The sequence below is a fragment of the Cyanistes caeruleus genome, chromosome Z (assembly GCF_971803275.1).
Source record: "Cyanistes caeruleus chromosome Z, bCyaCae1.hap1.1, whole genome shotgun sequence".
Lineage (NCBI taxonomy): Eukaryota > Metazoa > Chordata > Aves > Passeriformes > Paridae > Cyanistes > Cyanistes caeruleus.
Genome location: NC_141732.1, coordinates 80,799,807 through 80,819,373, shown reverse-complemented (window position 1 = coordinate 80,819,373; position 19,567 = coordinate 80,799,807). Strand labels below are relative to the sequence as shown.

The 19,567-nt window shown below is 57.2% G+C and overlaps 2 protein-coding genes across 13 annotated transcripts in view; both read right to left on the bottom strand.

Annotated features, from left to right (window-relative positions):
• Positions 1-19,567, bottom strand: part of ELAC1 (elaC ribonuclease Z 1) — a 511,775-nt gene that overhangs the window by 57,553 nt on the left and 434,655 nt on the right. The gene's annotated exons all lie outside the window — the stretch shown is intronic.
• MAPK4 (mitogen-activated protein kinase 4) overlaps positions 1,507-19,567 on the bottom strand; it is a 51,063-nt gene continuing 33,002 nt past the window's right edge. For 4 of the 12 annotated variants that reach the window (XM_086867541.1, XM_086867543.1, XM_086867544.1 and 1 more), the window contains exons 4-9: positions 16,012-16,156; positions 11,481-11,642; positions 7,798-7,999; positions 3,338-6,163; positions 2,692-3,188; positions 1,507-2,591 (exon numbers count right to left, since the gene is read on the bottom strand). In XM_086867541.1, the coding sequence (XP_086723667.1) occupies positions 5,476-6,163; positions 7,798-7,999; positions 11,481-11,642; positions 16,012-16,156 (1,197 nt within the window). In that variant the 3' untranslated portion in view covers positions 1,507-2,591; positions 2,692-3,188; positions 3,338-5,475. Of the gene's footprint in view, positions 6,164-7,797; positions 8,000-11,480; positions 11,643-16,011; positions 16,157-19,567 lie in introns of all 12 variants that reach the window. The other 8 variants (XM_086867545.1, XM_086867547.1, XM_086867546.1 and 5 more) reach the window with 4 other exon arrangements.

The following is a 19,567-nucleotide window of genomic DNA, read 5'->3' as shown; positions in this document are numbered from 1 at the left end:
AACTCTATTTTCCACAACAGCCTGTGCTATCAAAGATGTCCTTGGGTGTATTCTCTCCAAAGCCTCATAAAAATTCACGCAAACTTCCTAAAACACCTCATTTTCACTGCAACACTAGTGAAAGCAACCATCCAGAGATCCTTCTGCTACACTTTATTCCATCACAGCCCAAGACCAGGCAGAGTAAGATCCTGGGTGAAAAGGTTGCAATTTTTTTTTTTTTTTTTTTTAGGACGGAATCTTTTAATTTTAATAAATAAAAACCTACTCTGAACTTAGCAATATGATTGTTATGAACCATCTTCCCCAGCGCCCAGATGGCTGTGTAAAACACCGGGGTGAGCGCAGCTTTGGAAAGTGAAGATGCACTTTGAGAGAGCTGCATTCACCCGAATATTGTGCTGCTTCAGAATCAAACCCTGCCTTTCAAAATGTCAAAGGCAACAATTCACAAGCAAACACCATATGGTGCATTTGTTCTCCTCAGTTCCTCTCAGAACCAGCTGAAAAAGAAAGAACATTTCAGGGCTGAAATGTCTGCCTGCCACACTGTACAGCGTTCTCACTGCAAGCTCTCAGGAGCCGTAGATGGTGGCATGAAATTGCTGACAGGGACAGGATGGATCATCTGCAGTCCACTTGTAAAACTCACTGCCTTCTGGTTTTACTCTGGGATCTGGGTGGGATTTGCACAGGAAAAGCCTCCCAGGATGTCCCCAAAGCCCCTTTTAAAAGTGTTTTTGTTGCTGTAGAGCTCTGAAGATCTGGCTAGCGCAGCTCTGTGATGGTGTAACAGCTGCTGAGCCCCAGTGTGATTAAAAATAAACTGCAGTAAAAAAAGCCACTTATTGGTGGCTGAGGAAAAACAATCACTGGGGAAGCAACAGAACTGCTGGAGGCATAATTTTGACTTTTAAAGGAGTTTTTAAATCACCTTCCTGATGGGCTCCCAGGCTCCAGCTCGTGGCCAGTGTGGAAGGGCAGGTCCTTGCAAGGAGCCTCCAGGAGCAGCTCCTGCAGTTTCGGGGAGGGATTTTCCTGCTCCCTCTGTTGCTGTTTTTGGATAAAAAGCTGGGGCCCACATCTCCAAATCCAGGGTGTGCCCCCGTCCCTCGGGGCCCACCACACAGCATCCTCAGCAACAGCAGGGCTCCCGTGTCTGTGCCCTCTGCAAATTCACCTCAGCACCCCGTGGGTGTCCCTGCACTGAAATGATTCCTCAAACCCCACAAAGTGCAGGTGAAGACAAAGCCTAAATTCGCTCCCCATGGCCCTGAGTGCTCAGGCAGCCTGAACCCGCCACAACAAGGCTGGGTGAAAAGCGGCCCAGCACCAAGTAACCCTAGAAGGCAAATATTCCTGTGGTGCAGGTCTTCATGTTCACTCTAAAAGGTCTTTTCCAACCTGAATGAATTCTATGATTTGCAGAAGAAACCACTACTGGAGTAAAGACTTCACAATAAAAATAATAACCATTTATAAAATAATTACACGCTGCTAGGCATGGAAGGCTCAGGCCTTACACTTTATTTCTGTAAATGAGAGACAGATCTGGCTTGTGATCAGCTAAGCACACTCAGGTAACAAATTAAAGCCATCCCTCTTATCCCCTTTTCCCAGCACGTGATGCTGAGGTTTTAGAACAACATTAAATAAAAGCTCACGAAGCGAGATGAGAAATCCGGAGTGGCAGCAACGCGCTCTGTCAGTGTGTTACAGAGTCAATTCCACACTTTGATCGGGGGCCCCCCAGACAACACTCAAAAGCAAAACTGTTTCTTTCATGGCCATAATAAATAGTCCTGCTGGCCTGTGGAGAAGTAACAGCCCATGGGAAATGGCTTCTGGTGTCAGGGACGTGGCCACCGGTGCCTGGTGAGGAGAGCGCTGGGGCGGCTTGAGCAGCCCGGGCTCTCCTGTTCACCCCACGGTGGCCCAGGGCTGTTCTGTCAGGAGAGGTTCAGAGTTCCAGGGCTGTTCTGTCCATCAGGAGAGGTTCAGAGTTCCAGGGCTGTTCTGTCCATCAGGAGAGGTTCAGAGTTCCAGGGCTGTTCTGTCAGGAGAGGTTCAGAGTTCCAGGGCTGTTCTGTCAGGAGAGGTTCAGAGTTCCAGGGCTGTTCTGTCCATCAGGAGAGGTTCAGAGTTCCAGGGCTGTTCCATCAGGAGAGGTTCAGAGTCCCAGGGCTGTTCTGTCCATCAGGAGAGGTTCAGAGTCCCAGGGCTGTTCTGTCCATCAGGAGAGGTTCAGAGTCCCAGGGCTGTTCTGTCCATCAGGAGAGGTTCAGAGTTCCAGGGCTGTTCTGTCCATCAGGAGAGGTTCAGAGTCCCAGGGCTGTTCTGTCCATCAGGAGAGGTTCAGAGTCCCAGGGCTGTTCTGTCCATCAGGAGAGGTTCAGAGTCCCAGGGCTGTTCTGTCCATCAGGAGAGGTTCAGAGTTCCAGGGCTGTTCTGTCCATCAGGAGAGGTTCAGAGTCCCAGGGCTGTTCTGTCCATCAGGAGAGGTTCAGAGTTCCAGGGCTGTTCTGTCCATCAGGAGAGGTTCAGAGTTCCAGGGCTGTTCTGTCCATCAGGAGAGGTTCAGAGTTCCAGGGCTGTTCCATCAGGAGAGGTTCAGAGTTCCAGGGCTGTTCCATCAGGAGAGGTTCAGAGTTCCAGGGCTGTTCCATCAGGAGAGGTTCAGAGTTCCAGGGCTGTTCTGTCAGGAGAGGTTCAGAGTTCCAGGGCTGTTCCATCAGGAGAGGTTCAGAGTTCCAGGGCTGTTCTGTCCATCAGGAGAGGTTCAGAGTTCCAGAGCTGTTCCATCAGGAGAGGTTCAGAGTTCCAGAGCTGTTCCATCAGGAGAGGTTCAGAGTTCCAGGGCTGTTCTGTCCATCAGGAGAGGTTCAGAGTCCCAGGGCTGTTCTGTCCATCAGGAGAGGTTCAGAGTTCCAGGGCTGTTCTGTCCATCAGGAGAGGTTCAGAGTCCCAGGGCTGTTCTGTCCATCAGGAGAGGTTCAGAGTTCCAGGGCTGTTCCATCAGGAGAGGTTCAGAGTTCCAGGGCTGTTCTGTCCATCAGGAGAGGTTCAGAGTCCCAGGGCTGTTCTGTCCATCAGGAGAGGTTCAGAGTTCCAGGGCTGTTCTGTCCATCAGGAGAGGTTCAGAGTTCCAGGGCTGTTCTGTCCATCAGGAGAGGTTCAGAGTTCCAGGGCTGTTCTGTCCATCAGGAGAGGTTCAGAGTTCCAGGGCTGTTCTGTCCATCAGGAGAGGTTCAGAGTTCCAGGGCTGTTCTGTCCATCAGGAGAGGTTCAGAGTTCCAGGGCTGTTCTGTCCATCAGGAGAGGTTCAGAGTTCCAGGGCTGTTCCATCAGGAGAGTTTCAGAGTCCTCTGTCACCGTGCTGCTCTCATCCCGCGGGTCTGAGCTCTGCTGGCTCCCCAGCGCCTGACCACGAGCTGCCTGCGATGCCGCTGCCTCTCCCTCCAGAGAGCACTGCTGGGTTCTGGGACAGCCCCTGGGACACAGCTGAGGCTCCTGCACCTTCTCCTCCCCTGGCATGGCCTGTCCCGAGCCCTGCAGTCCCTCTCCAGCCTCTGCCAGGCAAGGCCAAGCGGGACAGCGAGCCGTGGGCCGGCTGGATCTGCTCCAGGAGGCGCAGGGCCGGCTCCTTCCCCGCCACCAGTCAAAGTGCTGAGCTTTCGCTGAGGTATATCAATCATCTGCAACATGCCAGGAACCAAACCTCCGCTTCCATCTCATTTCCCCTTTCTAAACCTCTCTGGGGGACATCCAAACACTCAAAGCAAGGACTGGAGACAAATGGCTTTGCCCTTCTGAGGCCGTCTCCGTCAGCTTTGCCTTCCAAACGCCTTCTCCACCCCTGCACCTGGACCTGCACCCTGTCCCACCCACGCAGCCTCACGCCAGCGCCGCTCTTCAGCTGGAGCAGTGGCGTTTCCATCACCCTGGTGTGAGATCTTCACAATAAGAACGCATGTTTGGGCTTGTCGAGGCCTGCTCCCAGGTCCCAGCACGAACAGAACCCAGGGCTAGCACAGCAAACTCCGCTGTTGGTTATGCGAGCCTCACGCGAGTCCTCTTCACATCTCAGAGCATTTAGCTTGTTAAGAGGCTGGAAATAATTCATATGGCAGTAGTCGAATGTGGGCCTTGCAGCACTAAATACAGCAGTTTCTCTTTTACAAATGCAAGCGGCGCCGCTGTGCCGGACGGCGCGCGGCAGGATGGCGAGGAAAGCAGAGACTGTCTCGTATGGCACTATTTACAGACCTCCCGTTAAAAAGCTGCCGAGTTGCATTGAATATAAGTATAGAACATTTCTTCCATGTACAAACTCTCGTTAGCCGATTGATTATTAAGGTGCTCAGAAGTGTGGCTGGAAACAGAAGTTACAGTAGATCAGTTGTGTCTTCGTCTATTTACACGCAGTTTCCCGCTGACACCAGCGTCCTTCGCGGGAGCTGGGAGCAAAGCGGCCAGTTTCGAACCCAGTGCCGCGGGAACTGTGGTTCTCTCCACGAGATCTTTGTCAGGAGGAAAACCAGGAGCAGTTTGGTTCCATTTTCCAGCAGCGGGTGCCCTGGCTGAGTCCGTGTGGCGGGCGGTGCCGGGCAGCGTCGCGGCGCGGGACACGCCGCGCCCCGCTCTCAGCGCCCGTCCTCCTCCTCGCCTGTCCGGGGCAGGACTCGCAGCACCAGGCTGTCACACTGACACGCATCGCGTGGGCCCTCCCAAGTGCTCGGAAAGCTCAGATCCCCGTGCATCCCCTGCTGCACCCTGTGCAACAGAAGGGAAGATTTTGGCGTGAGAAACCACGAACCAGCAAAAATGCACTTAGCAAAAATTTTGTCTTCTCTTCAGAAAAAAATAAAACAAATCCCCAACGGCAAACTGTTTCAATGTCAAATTTCTTCCCCATTAACATTCTCAGAGGGTTATTGTTCTGTCTGATGGCCGAACTCTGCCTCTGGTTCCGTTCTCTGCTGGCTGATGGCTGGCATCACTTCGTTCCACACCTGTGCTCACACAGGCGCCTCAGAGGGGCTCAAAACTCGGCGTTTTGGGAACCTGTCCAACCAGGAGGGTGTCTGACCGTACTGAAAATGCTAATTTTGTCCTTGTCGTTTCAAGTTGCTATAGAAAAGGAAAGGAAGCCGATTTGACTGCTGTTTGCAAACCTACCATGTACAGTCATTTTTCCCCTCGTACATTTTAAGTTTCAAACAGGTCCCAGAGATCGCAAGGCAAGGTTGTTAAGGCAGTGTAAGAAACTCGGTATTCCACTCGCACCTCTCGATCCCCTTAGAAGCACTTCTAAGGCATCAAAAGGGGCGTGCGGTTTGTGCTGGCCTTTCCCGAGAAAGGCATTTGGTACAGCGTGAGAAGGGGATGCTCAGTGGCACCGGGAAGCCGCTCGGCCCCGGGCAGCGGCCGCACCACCCCAGAGGAAGAGGGAGGAGCGGCGGGGCTGCGGGTTCCTCACCACCGCTCCTTCTGGAACGCCTCCGCCTGCACCATGTCCCCGGGGTGCTCGGAGATGCAGGCCCCGTTGATCTCGTTGAGCTTGTTGTCTGGAAGATCCTCGGGTTTTGTGCAAAGTTTCAGCGCCCTGGAGATGAAGACGTCCAAGTCAAACTCAGGGTCGGTCTCGCTGCTCACCTGGGCGGGCTCCTGGTGGAGGCGGTGAGGAGAGGAGGGCAGGCTGCGCTCCTGCATCTCCGGGAGAGAGCCGGGGCACTCCAGCCCCACCTGCGTGCTCTTCACCCACTGGGCAATCTCCAGAAAGAGGTTGGACGGCTCCTCCTCCAGCGACAGCTCTGCGGGAGGGGCGATGGTGGCCCTTTTCCAGTGGGATAAATCCAAGATTAGCTTGGGCTCTGAGTAGTGGTGGGGCTTGCTGTCCCTCCACAGCAACTTGTCCAAGTAGGAGGGTGATCCCACTTTGTAATCACACGACTTCCCACAGTCGGCATCAAAGACTCGGTCCATGGAGGAGTGGGACAGCTCCAAGAACCTCTCCGAGCTGCTCTGCGAGTATTTCCGCGGGTCGACCTGCGCTTCCTCCGCGGTGGGCTCGGAGCCGGCGCGGGGGTCGCGCTGGACCTCGTCCATGTCGTGCTGCTTGTCGTGCCTCCAGTCCAGGTCGGAGGAGAGGCTGATGTGGTACCTGCCAGAAACACGCTGCTGTCAGACACCGAGCACGGCCTTGCTGGCAGCCCAAACCAACCCCTGCCCTGCTGCCAGCTTCGCCTCTTGCTCGCTGATTTATTTCTTGTCTTACTGGTAGCAGAGACACCCTTCCTGTCTGTTAAAATGGCAGGGGGTGGATGGCTTATCAAGAGCCTGAGATGCAGAAATAAAAGCCCAACAACCAAAGCAAGAGGCCCCTTCCTTCAGATGCCCACCACCACCCCTTCGCTCGGGACCTAAAGGAGATCAACACCATTAATAACCAATCCGCCCCTCAGCCCACAGACAGCTGCCATGGTGTGAGTCCTTCCTGCTTGGTGACAGGACAGTGAAGGACATGTCTCAAACCCCACTGAGATGGGCATCACCAGCCTGTCCTGATGTCAGGGACCAAGAGCACTCCTGAAGGGTCACCTGGTGATGGTTTCTCCAGCCAGCTGAAGCCCTCCAGTTCCTAGACACTGTTCTCCCAGGGACACCCGATTTGCTGGCTCCTAACTGAGCTGCCTTTAAAACACGTTACCCCAGGCACTGGGGCTCTGCCACAGCCAAAAATCTGCTCTTCAGGTGTCCCACAGCACACAGCCAGAATCCTCTCCTGTCCCCCAAACAGCTGCTGGTGCTGCAGAGTCTGCAGCCCTGTGTCAGGTGTCCCCAGCACATCTCTCAGCTCCTCGTGTCACACACAGAAAGCTGGCTGGGGAAAGGTGACAAGGTGGCCTCCAGCAGCCCAGTTGCTGCTCTGGGGCTATGCAGGGATGCACTGAAGACAGATATCCTGCTCCCAGCCTTCCTCCCCACCTGGCTGAGCCCTTCCAGCCTCCCCCTGCTTGCTTGCTCAGGCAAAGGGACTCATGGCGGTGGGGGCAAGGGGTTTCTCTAGGTGGTTTTTTCAGTCCTGGTGGAACCTAGGGGGTCAGGAAGGTGAGGAGATTTAGCTGCTGTGTGGATGCAGACATCCTCAGCCAGCTCACCCCCCACAGCTGCAAGGAGCTCTACAGAAAACTGAACCTCATCAACTCTCAGCTGCTTGTTTTGTCCCACCTGTTCCAGGGGTAATCACCCCGAATGTGAGCGAACTCAGCTCAAGGCTTTGAGCTCTTCTAAACTTCCAGTACGTCTTTCAGCAAACCATTTAAACACCAACACAATTCAGGGTTTTTTACAAGGCCCCCAGATCTGTGGCCTCTGGGACTTACACCCCTTGGAAAGTGATGAATTTAGCACTGCAAATCAGGCACAAGAATTACATTATTTTGTAACCTGCGTTATAGGGACAGAGGGCAGGGGGAAGGGCTGCAGCGCCGCTTAAACCTAAATGAAATGATGACCTAGGCTGCGAATAAAACCGGGAGCAGAAAGGTATGACAGGGATGTGCAGGCTTAGCTGCTGGTCCCCGTGGAATCCAAGAGGAGCCTCTGGGTGGCTCCCAGCCCATCCCTTGGGCTGGAACTACAGTGTGGCATGAAGAAGGAAAAGCAGGCATTTTTCATGGGTCTGGAACACGTGTGGTGGAACCCGGGCAAGAGGGTGTCAGAGACTTACCAGCCCAGCTCTGCCTGAAGCGTTCAAGGCAGAATCTGCTCCCCAGCCCAGCCCTGGCACTGTACCTGTCCCAGTTGGACATCTGGCTCTGGTTGGCTTCCATCAGCAGGATGTCATCGATCTCGTCCTCGATGCGGAACGGGTGCTGAGACACCGGCTCGTCCTCGGGGCAGGAGTAGGGGCTCATGTAGGGGTGCTGCAGCCCCATCTCGGCCGTTAATCGATCCATGGGGTTAAATGTCAGTATTTTCTCCAGAAAATCGATAGCTGCCAGGCAGAGACAAACAGGCTCACTGACTCCTCAGAAGCAGCTTGCCCTGCCACGGTGAGCCCCGCGGAGCCCCCGCGACAAACCCCCTGAAGTAAGGGGAGAGCTAAAGGCCACACCTCAGGCAGACCTAACCCAGGCACCTGTGTCCCTGCTGCATTCCCTCTCGGGAATTGCCCTCTCGGAAGCTGGGAGCTTGCTGAGAGCATCTCTGTGGCCTGGGAGCATCCCTGTGGCCTCAGTGCCACCCCCTCCAGCAGAACAGGGCAGAACAGAGCAGAGCAGGGCAGGGCAGGGCAGGGCAGGGCAGGGCAGGGCAGGGCAGGGCAGGGCAGGGCAGGGCAGAGAAGGGCAGGGCAGGGCAGAACAGAGCAGAGCAGGGCAGGGCAGAGCAGGGCAGAGCAGGGCAGGGCAGGGCAGGGCAGGGCAGGGCAGGGCAGGGCAGGGCAGAGAAGGGCAGGGCAGGGCAGAACAGAGCAGAGCAGGGCAGGGCAGAGCAGGGCAGAGCAGGGCAGAGCAGAGCAGGGCAGAGCAGGGCAGAGCAGGGCAGGGCAGGGCAGAGCAGGGCAGGGCAGAGCAGGGCAGAGCAGGGCAGGGCTGGGCAGGGCAGGGCAGGGCAGGGCAGAGCAGGGCAGAGCAGGGCAGAGCAGGGCAGGGCAGGGCAGAGCAGGGCAGGGCAGAGCAGGGCAGAGCAGGGCAGGGCAGGGCAGGGCAGGGCAGGGCTGGGCTGGGCAGGGCAGGGCAGGGCAGGGCAGAGCAGGACAGGGCAGGGCAGAGCAGGACAGGGCAGGGCAGGGCAGGGCAGGGCAGGGCAGGGCAGGGCAGGGCAGAGCAGGGCAGGGCAGGGCAGGGCAGGGCAGGGCAGGGCAGGGCAGAGCAGGGCAGGGATGGGCAGGGCAGGGCAGGGCAGGGCAGAGCAGGGCAGAGAAGGGCAGGGCAGAGAAGGGCAGGGCAGGGCAGGGCAGGGCAGGGCAGGGCAGGGCAGGGCAGGGCAGAGCAGGGCAGGGCAGGGCAGGGCAGGGCAGGGCAGGGCAGGGCAGAGAAGGGCAGAGCAGGGCAGAGCAGGGCAGGGCAGGGCAGGGCAGGGCAGGGCAGGGCAGAGCAGGGCAGGGATGGGCAGGGCAGGGCAGGGCAGGGCTGGGCTGGGCAGAGCAGGGCAGGGCAGAGCAGGGCAGGGCAGGGCAGGGCAGGGCAGGGCAGGGCAGGGCAGGGCAGAGCAGGGCAGGGCAGGGCAGGGCAGAGCAGGGCAGAGCAGGGCAGGGCAGGGCAGGGCAGGGCAGGGCAGGGCAGAGAAGGGCAGGGCAGGGCAGGGCAGAGCAGGGCAGAGCAGGGCAGGGCAGAGCAGGGCGGGGCGGGGCAGAGCAGGGCAGGGCAGGGCAGGGCAGGGCAGGGCAGAGCAGAGCAGGGCAGGGCAGGGCAGGGCAGGGCAGGGCAGGGCAGGGCAGGGCAGAGCAGGGCGGGGCGGGGCGGGGTGGGGTGGGGCTGGGCTGGGCAGGGTGGGGCAGGGCAGGGCTGGGCTGGGCAGGGCAGAGCAGGGCAGGGCAGGGCTGGGCTGGGCAGGGTGGGGCAGGGCAGGGCAGGGCAGGGCTGGGCTGGGCAGGGCAGGGCAGGGCTGGGCTGGGCAGAGCAGGGCAGGGCAGGGCAGGGCAGGGCTGGGCTGGGCAGGGCAGGGCAGGGCAGGGCAGGGCAGGGCAGGGCTGGGCTGGGCAGGGTGGGGCAGGGCAGGGCAGAGCAGGGCAGGGCAGGGCTGGGCTGGGCAGGGCAGGGCAGGGCAGAACAGGGCAGAGCAGGGCAGGGCGGGGTGGGGCGGGGTGGGGTGGGGCTGGGCTGGGCAGAGCAGGGCAGGGCAGGGATGGGCAGGGCAGGGATGGGCAGGGTAGGGCAGGGCAGAGCAGGGCAGGGCAGGGCAGGGCTGGGCAGGGCGGGGCAGGGCTGGGCTGGGCAGGGCAGGGCAGGGATGGGCAGGGCAGGGCAGGGCAGGGATGGGCAGGGCAGGGCAGAGGAGAGCAACATCCTCACACCTGTGCAGGACAGCACATGTGTCACACCCCCAGCTGTGTGCTGCACAGGGCAGAGATCTCACCCCAAAAGGAGCTTTGGGCAGTGCTGGGATTTGACTCCACACTCTCAGGTCCATCCAACAAGCTCACTGCGTTTCAGACAACTGATTTCACATCTTAGGTGCAACTGAAGCAGATTAGATTTACTGCAATTTTCAGAAGCCTTTGGCGTGACCAATGCTATAAAATTATCCTACCCATTAATATTCAAAGAATTCTGAGTAGCTAAAATAATTTCAGGAAACTGTGGTGCTTGAACTCTATCTATGATGACAGGAAATTTAAGGGCAATTAAACCTATACGTAGAGGGTTTGCTGTGATGGCTTTGATGACTCCTTTAACTGAGGTTATGTGAGAAGGTAAGATCCTGCCACTGAAGTTGTTGCTTATCCAGCTGATCCTTTCATGGGAAAGTCACTATGAGTTCAGGCAATAAAAACAGGAATAATGCCTTTCTTCAATACGGCTTCGTACTGAAACCTTCAGGAACATCCCCATGAAATTGTGTGAACAGGGCAGTTTCTGCAGAGCCCCTCAGCAGACAGGATGGCCACACGTGCTGCTCAGACTAGCCAATTTCCCTCTGTCTCCCTGCCGAGATCACCTCGTCACTCAGACTAATTAAATGGGACGGAATCAACAGCCCCGCACGGCTGCCGGCTGCAGGCAGGGAGCGTGGCAGAACAACACCTTACAGGTGTGATTTGTGATGTGCTGCAGGTCACAAGGGCAGGAAAATGACAGTGAATTATCTGAGGGGTGTGGGTGACCTTTCTTCCCGCAGCCATGGCAGGGAATAAATCGGCTCCTGCTTGCTGGAGGCCCACACGGCCCCTGGGTACCCGAGCCGATGGATATCGTGCTGCCAAGACCAGCAGACAGCAGCTGAGCCTGGTCTCAACGTCTTGCCAAACGCAGGTGGCCAGTTTAACCCTCAGGAGGAGCTCAGGAGAGCAGCTGGTCAGTGCTCCTGTCTGTCACGACCATCCCAAGCTGGGATGCTCGTGAAGGAGAAGGAGTGCTGTACTGCACAGCCGTGTTCACACCGCAAGCACAGCGAGGCAACAAACGGGGCTGGAGGAGAAACTCTGGGCTGAACCCCCGCTCACAGCTCGGGGAGACACAGGGGAAGCAGGGATAAACCTCTAAAGGGCCTTGGAAGAGAATTTCGCCCTTGGGAGCTACCTGTGAGCAAGCCACAGCACCGCGAGTGCTGCCCTGCAGCAGGGCCCGGGGACAGGCCACCTGTGAGGGGACAGCAGTGGGGACACCTGAGCTACAGCTGGGACCACCTGCCGCACACCCCCAGGGATCTACAGCCCCTCCTGCAGCGCCCAGGTCCTTCTGGACTCCCAGGGAGCGGCTCTGAGGACACGGCAGCCGGGAGAAGCCGCGCCAAGCCAGCGGCCACCACGGTACCTTCGCTGTCCACCTCGGGCAGCAGCTTGCGCAGCGGCTTCCGCACCTCCCAGGTGCTGTTGATGAACATGGGCATCACCTTCAGCAGCTCCTCCTTGTCCTCCTGGTGGATCACAGGGATTGTCTCCAGGATCAGCTGCATCTGCTCCAGCTCGTGGCCCCCTGAGCGGGAAGAAGACAGGCACTGAGGTGAGATACCCAGGATAACTTGGGGTGGGAGTGTGGTGCTGTCAGCCCCAGGGGTCCCCAAACTCCATCTTTAAAGGAATGCAGGTGTCCGGCCCCAAGAGGAAAGGTGTTTTCCACTGGCTGCTGGGCACTAAGTCATGGCTCTGGTGGTGCCAATCCCTCAGTGGCTGTGTGCCATTACAGGTTTTTAATTATTTTCCTTCAGGACATATTTGTCCACAGAACCCAAACCCCCGCTCAGGGCCGGCTGCCTGTCAGTGAGAGGAGAGGAGCAGCAGAGCCCCTCGTTAAAGAGCGCTAATCCCACTCCTCAGCACTCTCCTGGATGTGACCAGGAGCTCCGTGGTGGACTGCCAGCCTCCCACGTGTGCAGAGAGGAGCTGGCAGGAACTCGGAGTCACACCAGTGATGTTCTGCTGGCCAGGAGGGCTGGTTAGAAACGCTCTGTCCTCAGAGGCAGGACCAGCCTTTGGGGCAGGGAGCGGCTGGGGGCAGCCGAAACAACGGGGATTTTTGGGCTACCGAGTCCCTGCTGTCCCAGCCATGGATTTCAGGCTGCCTCAAGGGTGAGCAGCCCTGATCACCAAGGACTGATCCACGACAAGAAGAGTCAGCCTCATTTACGGCCCAGCACTTCTGACCGGCCAGCAGGGAGCGTGGAGAGGCCACCTCACAGGGGATGGAGACCGCTGGCCCTGGGGCAACCCTGCTCCTGTGGGGGTCCTGGTGTCCACAGCCCAGAGCTGGGGCAGCACCAGCTCTCCAGACCCACACCCATGGAGCTGACCCCCTGGGACAAGGGGAGGGACAATCATGGGTGCTGGGGAGCTGCCTTCTCTGGCAGTGCACCTGGACAGCCCCAGGGCAAGGCTGACACCAGCCCAGCTGGTCACACCCAGATCAATGGGACCCTACTGGGAGCCACTGGGAATGTGCTGGGGAGAACTGGGACCACGCTGGGGGCAACTGGGAGCAAGTGTGAGTGACTGGGGCCCTGCTGGAAAATACTGGCATCATACTGGGAGTGACTGGGACTGTACTGGGGGCAGCTGGGAACACACACTGGGCCAAAGTGGGAGGAACTGGGAGAAACTGGGACCGTGCTGGAGGCAAATTGTACCCTAACAGGGAATGACTGGGAGTGACTGGGCTCATCCTGAGGTGCTGGGGAAACTGGAACCACACAGGGGGAGCAACTGGGCTCATGCTGGGAGCAGCCACTGCCAGCACCAGGATCCCCGAACCCCTATCCTGGCCATCCCACCCCTCCAGCCCCAGCACACCCCACCAGGGTCCTGGGAATCCCAGGGGTTCCCCCCTCTCAGGGGTCAGGATCAATGCCCTGGGATAAGACAAAGGGAAGGACGCCCTTCCTGTACCAACCCTGGGCAAATTAATTCACTTCCCCAGAGAAAAACTAATTTTAGGTCACTCAGAGCTTCACAGCGTGACTCCAGGGGAAACTAAAGATATCTACCAGGAAATGAACACCTTGTTAGTCAGGATAATTCCCAAGCTGTGATCAAAATTACAGGGTGATAAAAGTCACAAAGGCTTTATAGCTTTTCCCTCAGCGCAGCTCCAGCCACGGCTGGCTGAAGAAACCTGGCAGGCAGAAGATAGCGTGTTCAGTCACACAAAGGAGCTGCTAATGCAGCAGGGCTGGGAGCCCTGAATTATGGCTCTCAAGAATCCCCATTCTCTTCCATTATCCTCTATTTATGGAATTCCCAGGGACCTTTTTTTCTGAAGGTATTACCTCCTGAAAAGGAAAACACGAACCACAGACAGGATAAACGCAGCATGCTGTTGTCACCCAGGGAGAGAACGAGGAGCTCTGCACCATGTCTCTAAAAGAGAACCCTCTCCAGGCTTCAGCCAAGTCCCAGGAAGGCACCAAGCCCTGATCCCACGGGAAAAGCCCCTGTGCTAGCCCTTGGTCACAGCCCCACTGGTCAGCCCCACGGAGATCTGCAAGGACAGACCTTTTCTCCTTTTTTACTGCTTTCCCCCATTTACTCCTGCTTCCACTGATGCTGCTCTCGGTGGGAAAGACACTGGAGGGAGCTGTGGCTGCTCAGGCATGGGCTCTCCTCCCCGTTCCCTGTGCTGCTGCTGCTGCTGCTGCTGCTGCTGCTGCTGCTGGGGAGCTCCCCGAAGGTCTGCGAGCCGGATTCCGGCAGCTGCAGCAGTGCTGAGCTGCTGTCAGCTTTGGGACAGCCATCTGCTGTGGCCTCCCGGGGCTCTGCCGGACCCAGATCCGCTCTGCCCCACGGGGAAGGGCCTCTGGGAGGGGCTGGGGTCCGTTTCTGCTGCACATCCCACAATTTGTGGGGGAGAATGGAAGCAGTGAGCGACTCCTAACAACCAACCCTGAATCCACAGAGCAGCCGGGACAGAGTCCCGAGTTAATGATATTGATTTATGCCAAGCACTCGGTCTGAACTGCGCCGCTGACGCACGCTGGAGGAGACACTCACCCCGGGCAAGGTGCTTGCTGCAGGGCTGCAGCTCTCCCCGAACCACACTGCTGCTCTTTCCCACGGGGCTCCGTGAAACCCGTCCTGCAGGGAGGGACGGGGCTGCAGCTGCCTGGGGCGAGCTCCTCCAGCCCAGCCAAGGGGAGAACGGCAGCAGAAAAGGCGAATCCACGTCGCTGTGCGTGGATTTTAGCTGCTGCTGTGAGTTTTAGCTGCTCTGAGGGGAGCAGCTCCTTTATTCTGCTCCTCTCTGGGCAGCAGCAGGTGAAAGACAGCTCGGGCACCCTGCCTGCTGCCGGGCTCCTGCCCTGGCCCTGCTCCGCCTGCTGGCACAGGGGGAGGCCAGGAAAACGGGGCAGGGGGCCAGAACCTCCCATGACAATGATGCAGTTTCAAAGCCACCCAAAAGGAGTTGATATTTGGAGCTTGGTTTTGATCCCCACCCATTAACCAAGCATCCTGCCAGCACCTGGGGAGTTATTAAGTGATTTCACTGGGCTGGAGGGTGGAGAAGAAGGGATGCTCGCAGCGTGTGTCTGGCAGAGCCCAGCCCGTGAGTGCCAAATCCCACCTCTGATCTCTGCCTGCTGTGGAGAACCAGCCTGGGGAGGCTCCTGCGTGGCTGCTCTGGGGCATCTCACCCAGGCAGGGGACAGATGAACCCCACCCTGGGGCTACTTCTGCCTCTGCATAGCCACAAAATGAGCTTAAAGCACCACCTCAGACACCTCGGGGCTGCCAGCCAGCATGGCTCACACCGTGGGACCCACAGAGAGCGAAAAGAAGCCCCAGGCTGGGCTGAGAGAGGGCTCAAGCACAGTTTGAAAGGCCAGGAATGCTTGGGTGCTGTGCTGGGGTGGCTGGGGGAGGATCTCGGCAAGCAACTCCCGTTTTGCTGGTTGATGTGAGGAATGAGTGCAGGGGAATGGAGACTGCAGCATCTCCCAGCGATGAAGGCCCCACACCTGCAGGGACAAGTGGCACCCCTGCTCCTAGAACATAACCCAAGGAAACATCAGGAGCAGACAGGTTCAATGCACAATTTTCAAAGCTGAAATCCCTGGACTGGAAAGTTTTGGTGAAATTGAGGACAAAGAGAAGGAAGGAAGGGGTGGCAATTTTAAAGATCGCTTCATAATGGTACTGACTGCTTATTTTTAAGCTTTCACAAAAGAAATACAGAAGCTGCAAGCAGGAGTGGGGAGGGGGCGTCAGAGCAGCTGCAGCCAGGTCTGTGGAGCTCTGCGGTGTGCTACGTGTGAAGGAAACGTCCTCCTCCATTATTAACGGTCCTGGTTATTTATTTACACAGCTCTGCCAACAGCTGCTCACAAAACACACTAAACCTTGTCATTCAGAGCACTGGCAGGCCATGGAGCTCTGCTGCACACCCCGGGAAGGGGAGCAGCTCCTGCAACAGGCAGAGCCCCCCCACGAATGGCTCCGTGTCCCAGCTCAGGAGGCTCAGCTTGGCTCCTGGCACAGCATTTTTGGGAACTTATTAAACACATTTTTTCTTCTCAAGAACATCAGAGCTGAGCATCAAATGCTGCATTGGTAACTCCTTGCTGTGCTTTTTGTTGTCGTCTTTTCTTGCACTTCACCTTTGCAGCTGCAGCTCGTGCTTACAGGTAAATCCTAAAATTGGGTGTTCAAATGTCTCCCCTCAAAGAACAGAAACAGCTGGAAGACACCGAGCACAATTCAAATCCACGGCAGAGAGTACAAACCTCCTGGAACAGAGCACCATTATCTCCTCTCCTTACACGGGGGAACTCCCTCTGCTGGGCTAGAAAGCCTCGGAATTGGCTAGCAGGGGAGGAGGGAGGGAAAAAGGGAAACAACAGGAGACAGAAACCTACCGGCAAAGAGCATCCTCCCAGTCAGCATCTCGGCCAGGATGCAGCCCGCTGCCCACATGTCGATGGCTTTGGTGTAGTTGTTGGGTGACAGGAGGAGACGGGGGGAGCGGTACCACTTCGTCACCAAGCCTTCAGACAGGTAACCCTGGAGGAGCAGAGACAGGGGCTGAGGAATGACAGTGTGCAGCACAGCTCCATCCTGAGCAGGGACAGTGTGCAGCACAGCTCCATCCTGAGCAGGGACAGTGTGCAGCACAGCTCCTCCATCCTGAGCAGGGACAGTGTGCAGCACAGCTCCATCCTGAGCAGGGACAGGGGCTGAGCAGGGACAGTGTGCAGCACAGCTCCATCCTGAGCAGGGACAGTGTGCAGCACAGCTCCATCCTGAGCAGGGACAGTGTGCAGCACAGCTCCATCCTGAGCAGGGACAGTGTGCAGCACAGCTCCATCCTGAGCAGGGACAGTGTGCAGCACAGCTCCTCCATCCTGAGCAGGGACAGGGGCTGAGCAGGGACAGTGTGCAGCACAGCTCCATCCTGAGCAGGGACAGTGTGCAGCACAGCTCCATCCTGAGCAGGGACAGGGGCTGAGCAGGGACAGTGTGCAGCACAGCTCCATCCTGAGCAGGGACAGTGTGCAGCACAGCTCCATCCTGAGCAGGGACAGTGTGCAGCACAGCTCCATCCTGAGCAGGGACAGGGGCTGAGCAGGGACAGTGTGCAGCACAGCTCCATCCTGAGCAGGGACAGGGGCTGAGCAGGGACAGTGTGCAGCACAGCTCCTCCACCCGTCCCTGGTCACTCCTCGCTGCGGCCCCACTGCCGGACGCCGCAGGACATCCTGCCCCCCAGGCCTGTTCCCGTGCAGGCTGGGGCTGCTGGCCCTGCAGCTACAGGGACCTGGCAGACACCAGAGGCACCTCGGTGCTCCGGCAGGCACGGCGCTCGCTGCTTGTCACCACGGTATTGCAGCACCTCCTGCAAAGGACAGATGGGTTCGGTAGCGTAGAGCTGCAGATCACACCTGCCTGAGCCATTCCAGGTCACCTCTGGAGGACCTGGAGGTGTCCTACAAATCCCAGTCCCTCTTCATGTGAGACATTCTCCAGGATAACAAAAGGGTTCGGGAGGATTGGCAGCGCAGTGTGGAAGGAAAGCCTCCTGTATCAGCGGCTGTCTGTGTGGGGAACAGAGCTGCCAGGGGCTCTCAGCCAAGACTCCGGAAAACAGGATGCCATGGGATAAGTGGGAAAGCCCTTCTGGGGAATACCTAGCTGATGCAGGGATGGGAAACCCTCTTCCTCCTGCACTGAGCCTGCGCCTTGCCTAATAAATCACCTCCCTCCCTTGTCAGTGGCTGCTGGGGCTTGGTGTGGCAAGGGGCACGCATCCTCATCCTCACTGTCACCCTCATCCTCATCCTCACCCTCATCCTCATCCTCACCCTCATCCTCATCCTCACCCTCACCCTCATCCTCATCCTCATCCTCACCCTCATCCTCATCCTCACCCTCGCCCTCATCCTCATCCTCAGCTTCATCCTCATCCTCATTCTCATCCTCATCCTCATCCTCACCCTCATCCTCATCCTCACCCTCATCCTCACCCTCATCCTCACCCTCACCCTCACCCTCATCCTCATCCTCATCCTCACCCTCATCCTCATCCTCACCCTCATCCTCAGCCTCATCCTCATCCTCATCCTCATCCTCATCCTCATCCTCATCCTCACCCTCATCCTCACCCTCACCCTCATCCCAGTCCCACTCTCCTCATCCCAGTCCCACTCTCATCCCAGTCCCACTCTGCTCACACTGAGGGTGTGGGGTAGCTCCTCATCCCAGTCCCACTCTCCTCACCCCAGTCCCACTCTCACCCCAGTCCCACTCTGCTCACACTGAGGATGGCGTTTGGGAGAAGCTCCAGCAGCATCCGTGGGACAAAGGCCACCACCTCTCTGGAGCAGGGCCCTCCTGCTCCTGAGCTGACCCGGGAGATCCGTCACCAGTGCCAAGCGTTCAGCAGCCCTGGCTGGAGCCAGGGGATGTGTCCCCGCCTAGAAACAGCCCTGGCACCACCAGGGACCCCCCAGTGCCACTCTGGGGCTGGCCATGGATGGTAATTGCACTGGGATAACACTGGAATATTCCTAAGTGGCCTTTTCTGTATTAAATATAACACATTAACAGAAGGAGGGAGATTGAAATGCGGCAGGAGCAGCAAAATAAAATTAAATTATAAAGCTGAATTGCATTTAAATGCCATGAAGCATTTGGAGAATGTCAAAATGCAGTGACAGCATGAACACAGCTCACACAACAGCTTAGCTAAAAACCCCGTCCCTACCAATTTAGTTCCACGGACTGTTTGCAGCTGCAGCATACCTGGAGTTGTGCTGAGCAGCGTTTCCTAGGATGCTGCAGGATATGTCTCTCCACCTAAACACGAGAGCAGCACCACCACAAACACCACGAGGCTGATCACACTCCTCTTCCCCCAGAGCAGGCTCTTGTGCCAATTCCCAAACGTGCGAGTCATCAAGCTTTTAATCATAAAGGGCTTGCTTTTAAAAGAACGTTTTAATTTTGGCCTTCTCATGGTAAGTTGTAATGGAGACTGATTAGCTAAGAAGTTTCATTTGAGGCTGTTACATTTTTGCTAATGCTGCTCAACCAGAACCAGCACGAAAGCCCACAGGCACTATCTGATCGAACCAACACTTCTCAGCTACTACAATTGCTTCTGACAAAGGAGACGCTGGTTTTTTATTGGAGAATCCCACTAAAATAAACTCTGAGGGTGGTAATCCAGGGCAGTTCTTAGCTGGAGCCATTTCTTCCCTCTCCCAGGAAAGGAGTGACACCCTCCTTACAGATTTAACGCTGTTCATGTGTTTCTCCTCTCTGACAGCAAGATGGATCTGAGTTCTCGGGGGTGTGTGCACCATGCAAGATGCATGAGCAATACACTGCAAATATCTGAGAGTCACCGCAAGCCAAACATTTTCCTCCCCTCACATATTGGAGGAAATTTCCTGCAGGAAGGACACATCTTCAACCTTTCTGCTGCCATGTGCGGTTCCTGGTGGTGGTTAATTCTCACCGTGCTCCTCTCTCCTGCTGCCCACCCCCCCGTGTCTGACTGCCAGCTCCCCACTTCTGTCTGCTGGAAAACCTCGGCTTCCCCCTCCACACCCAGGAAGGACCCACGGAGAGCGAGGAGGAACCTGCAGCTGCTCTCCATCCCACCCTCTCGTGGTCCTCAGAGCTGGACCACCGCCTCCCAGGGCCTCCCAGCGCCGAGCTCTGCACTATCCCTGCCCTTTCTCAGGGGCAGGATACAGGGAAGGAGAGGCTGGAGGTTTGGAAGTCAAACCTGGCTCGAGGTCCTCCCGTGGGCAGCACACAGATGTCTCGAGCAGCTGATACAGCCCCAGCGCCTTCCCCCGGCTAAAAACGTGGGCTAGATCCCCGATTTTAGGAAACACCCGAGTTCCTGAAGTGTCTGCAGCGCGGTGGACTGACAGGTTCTATGGAGAAGTGCCACCGCAGCTCTGG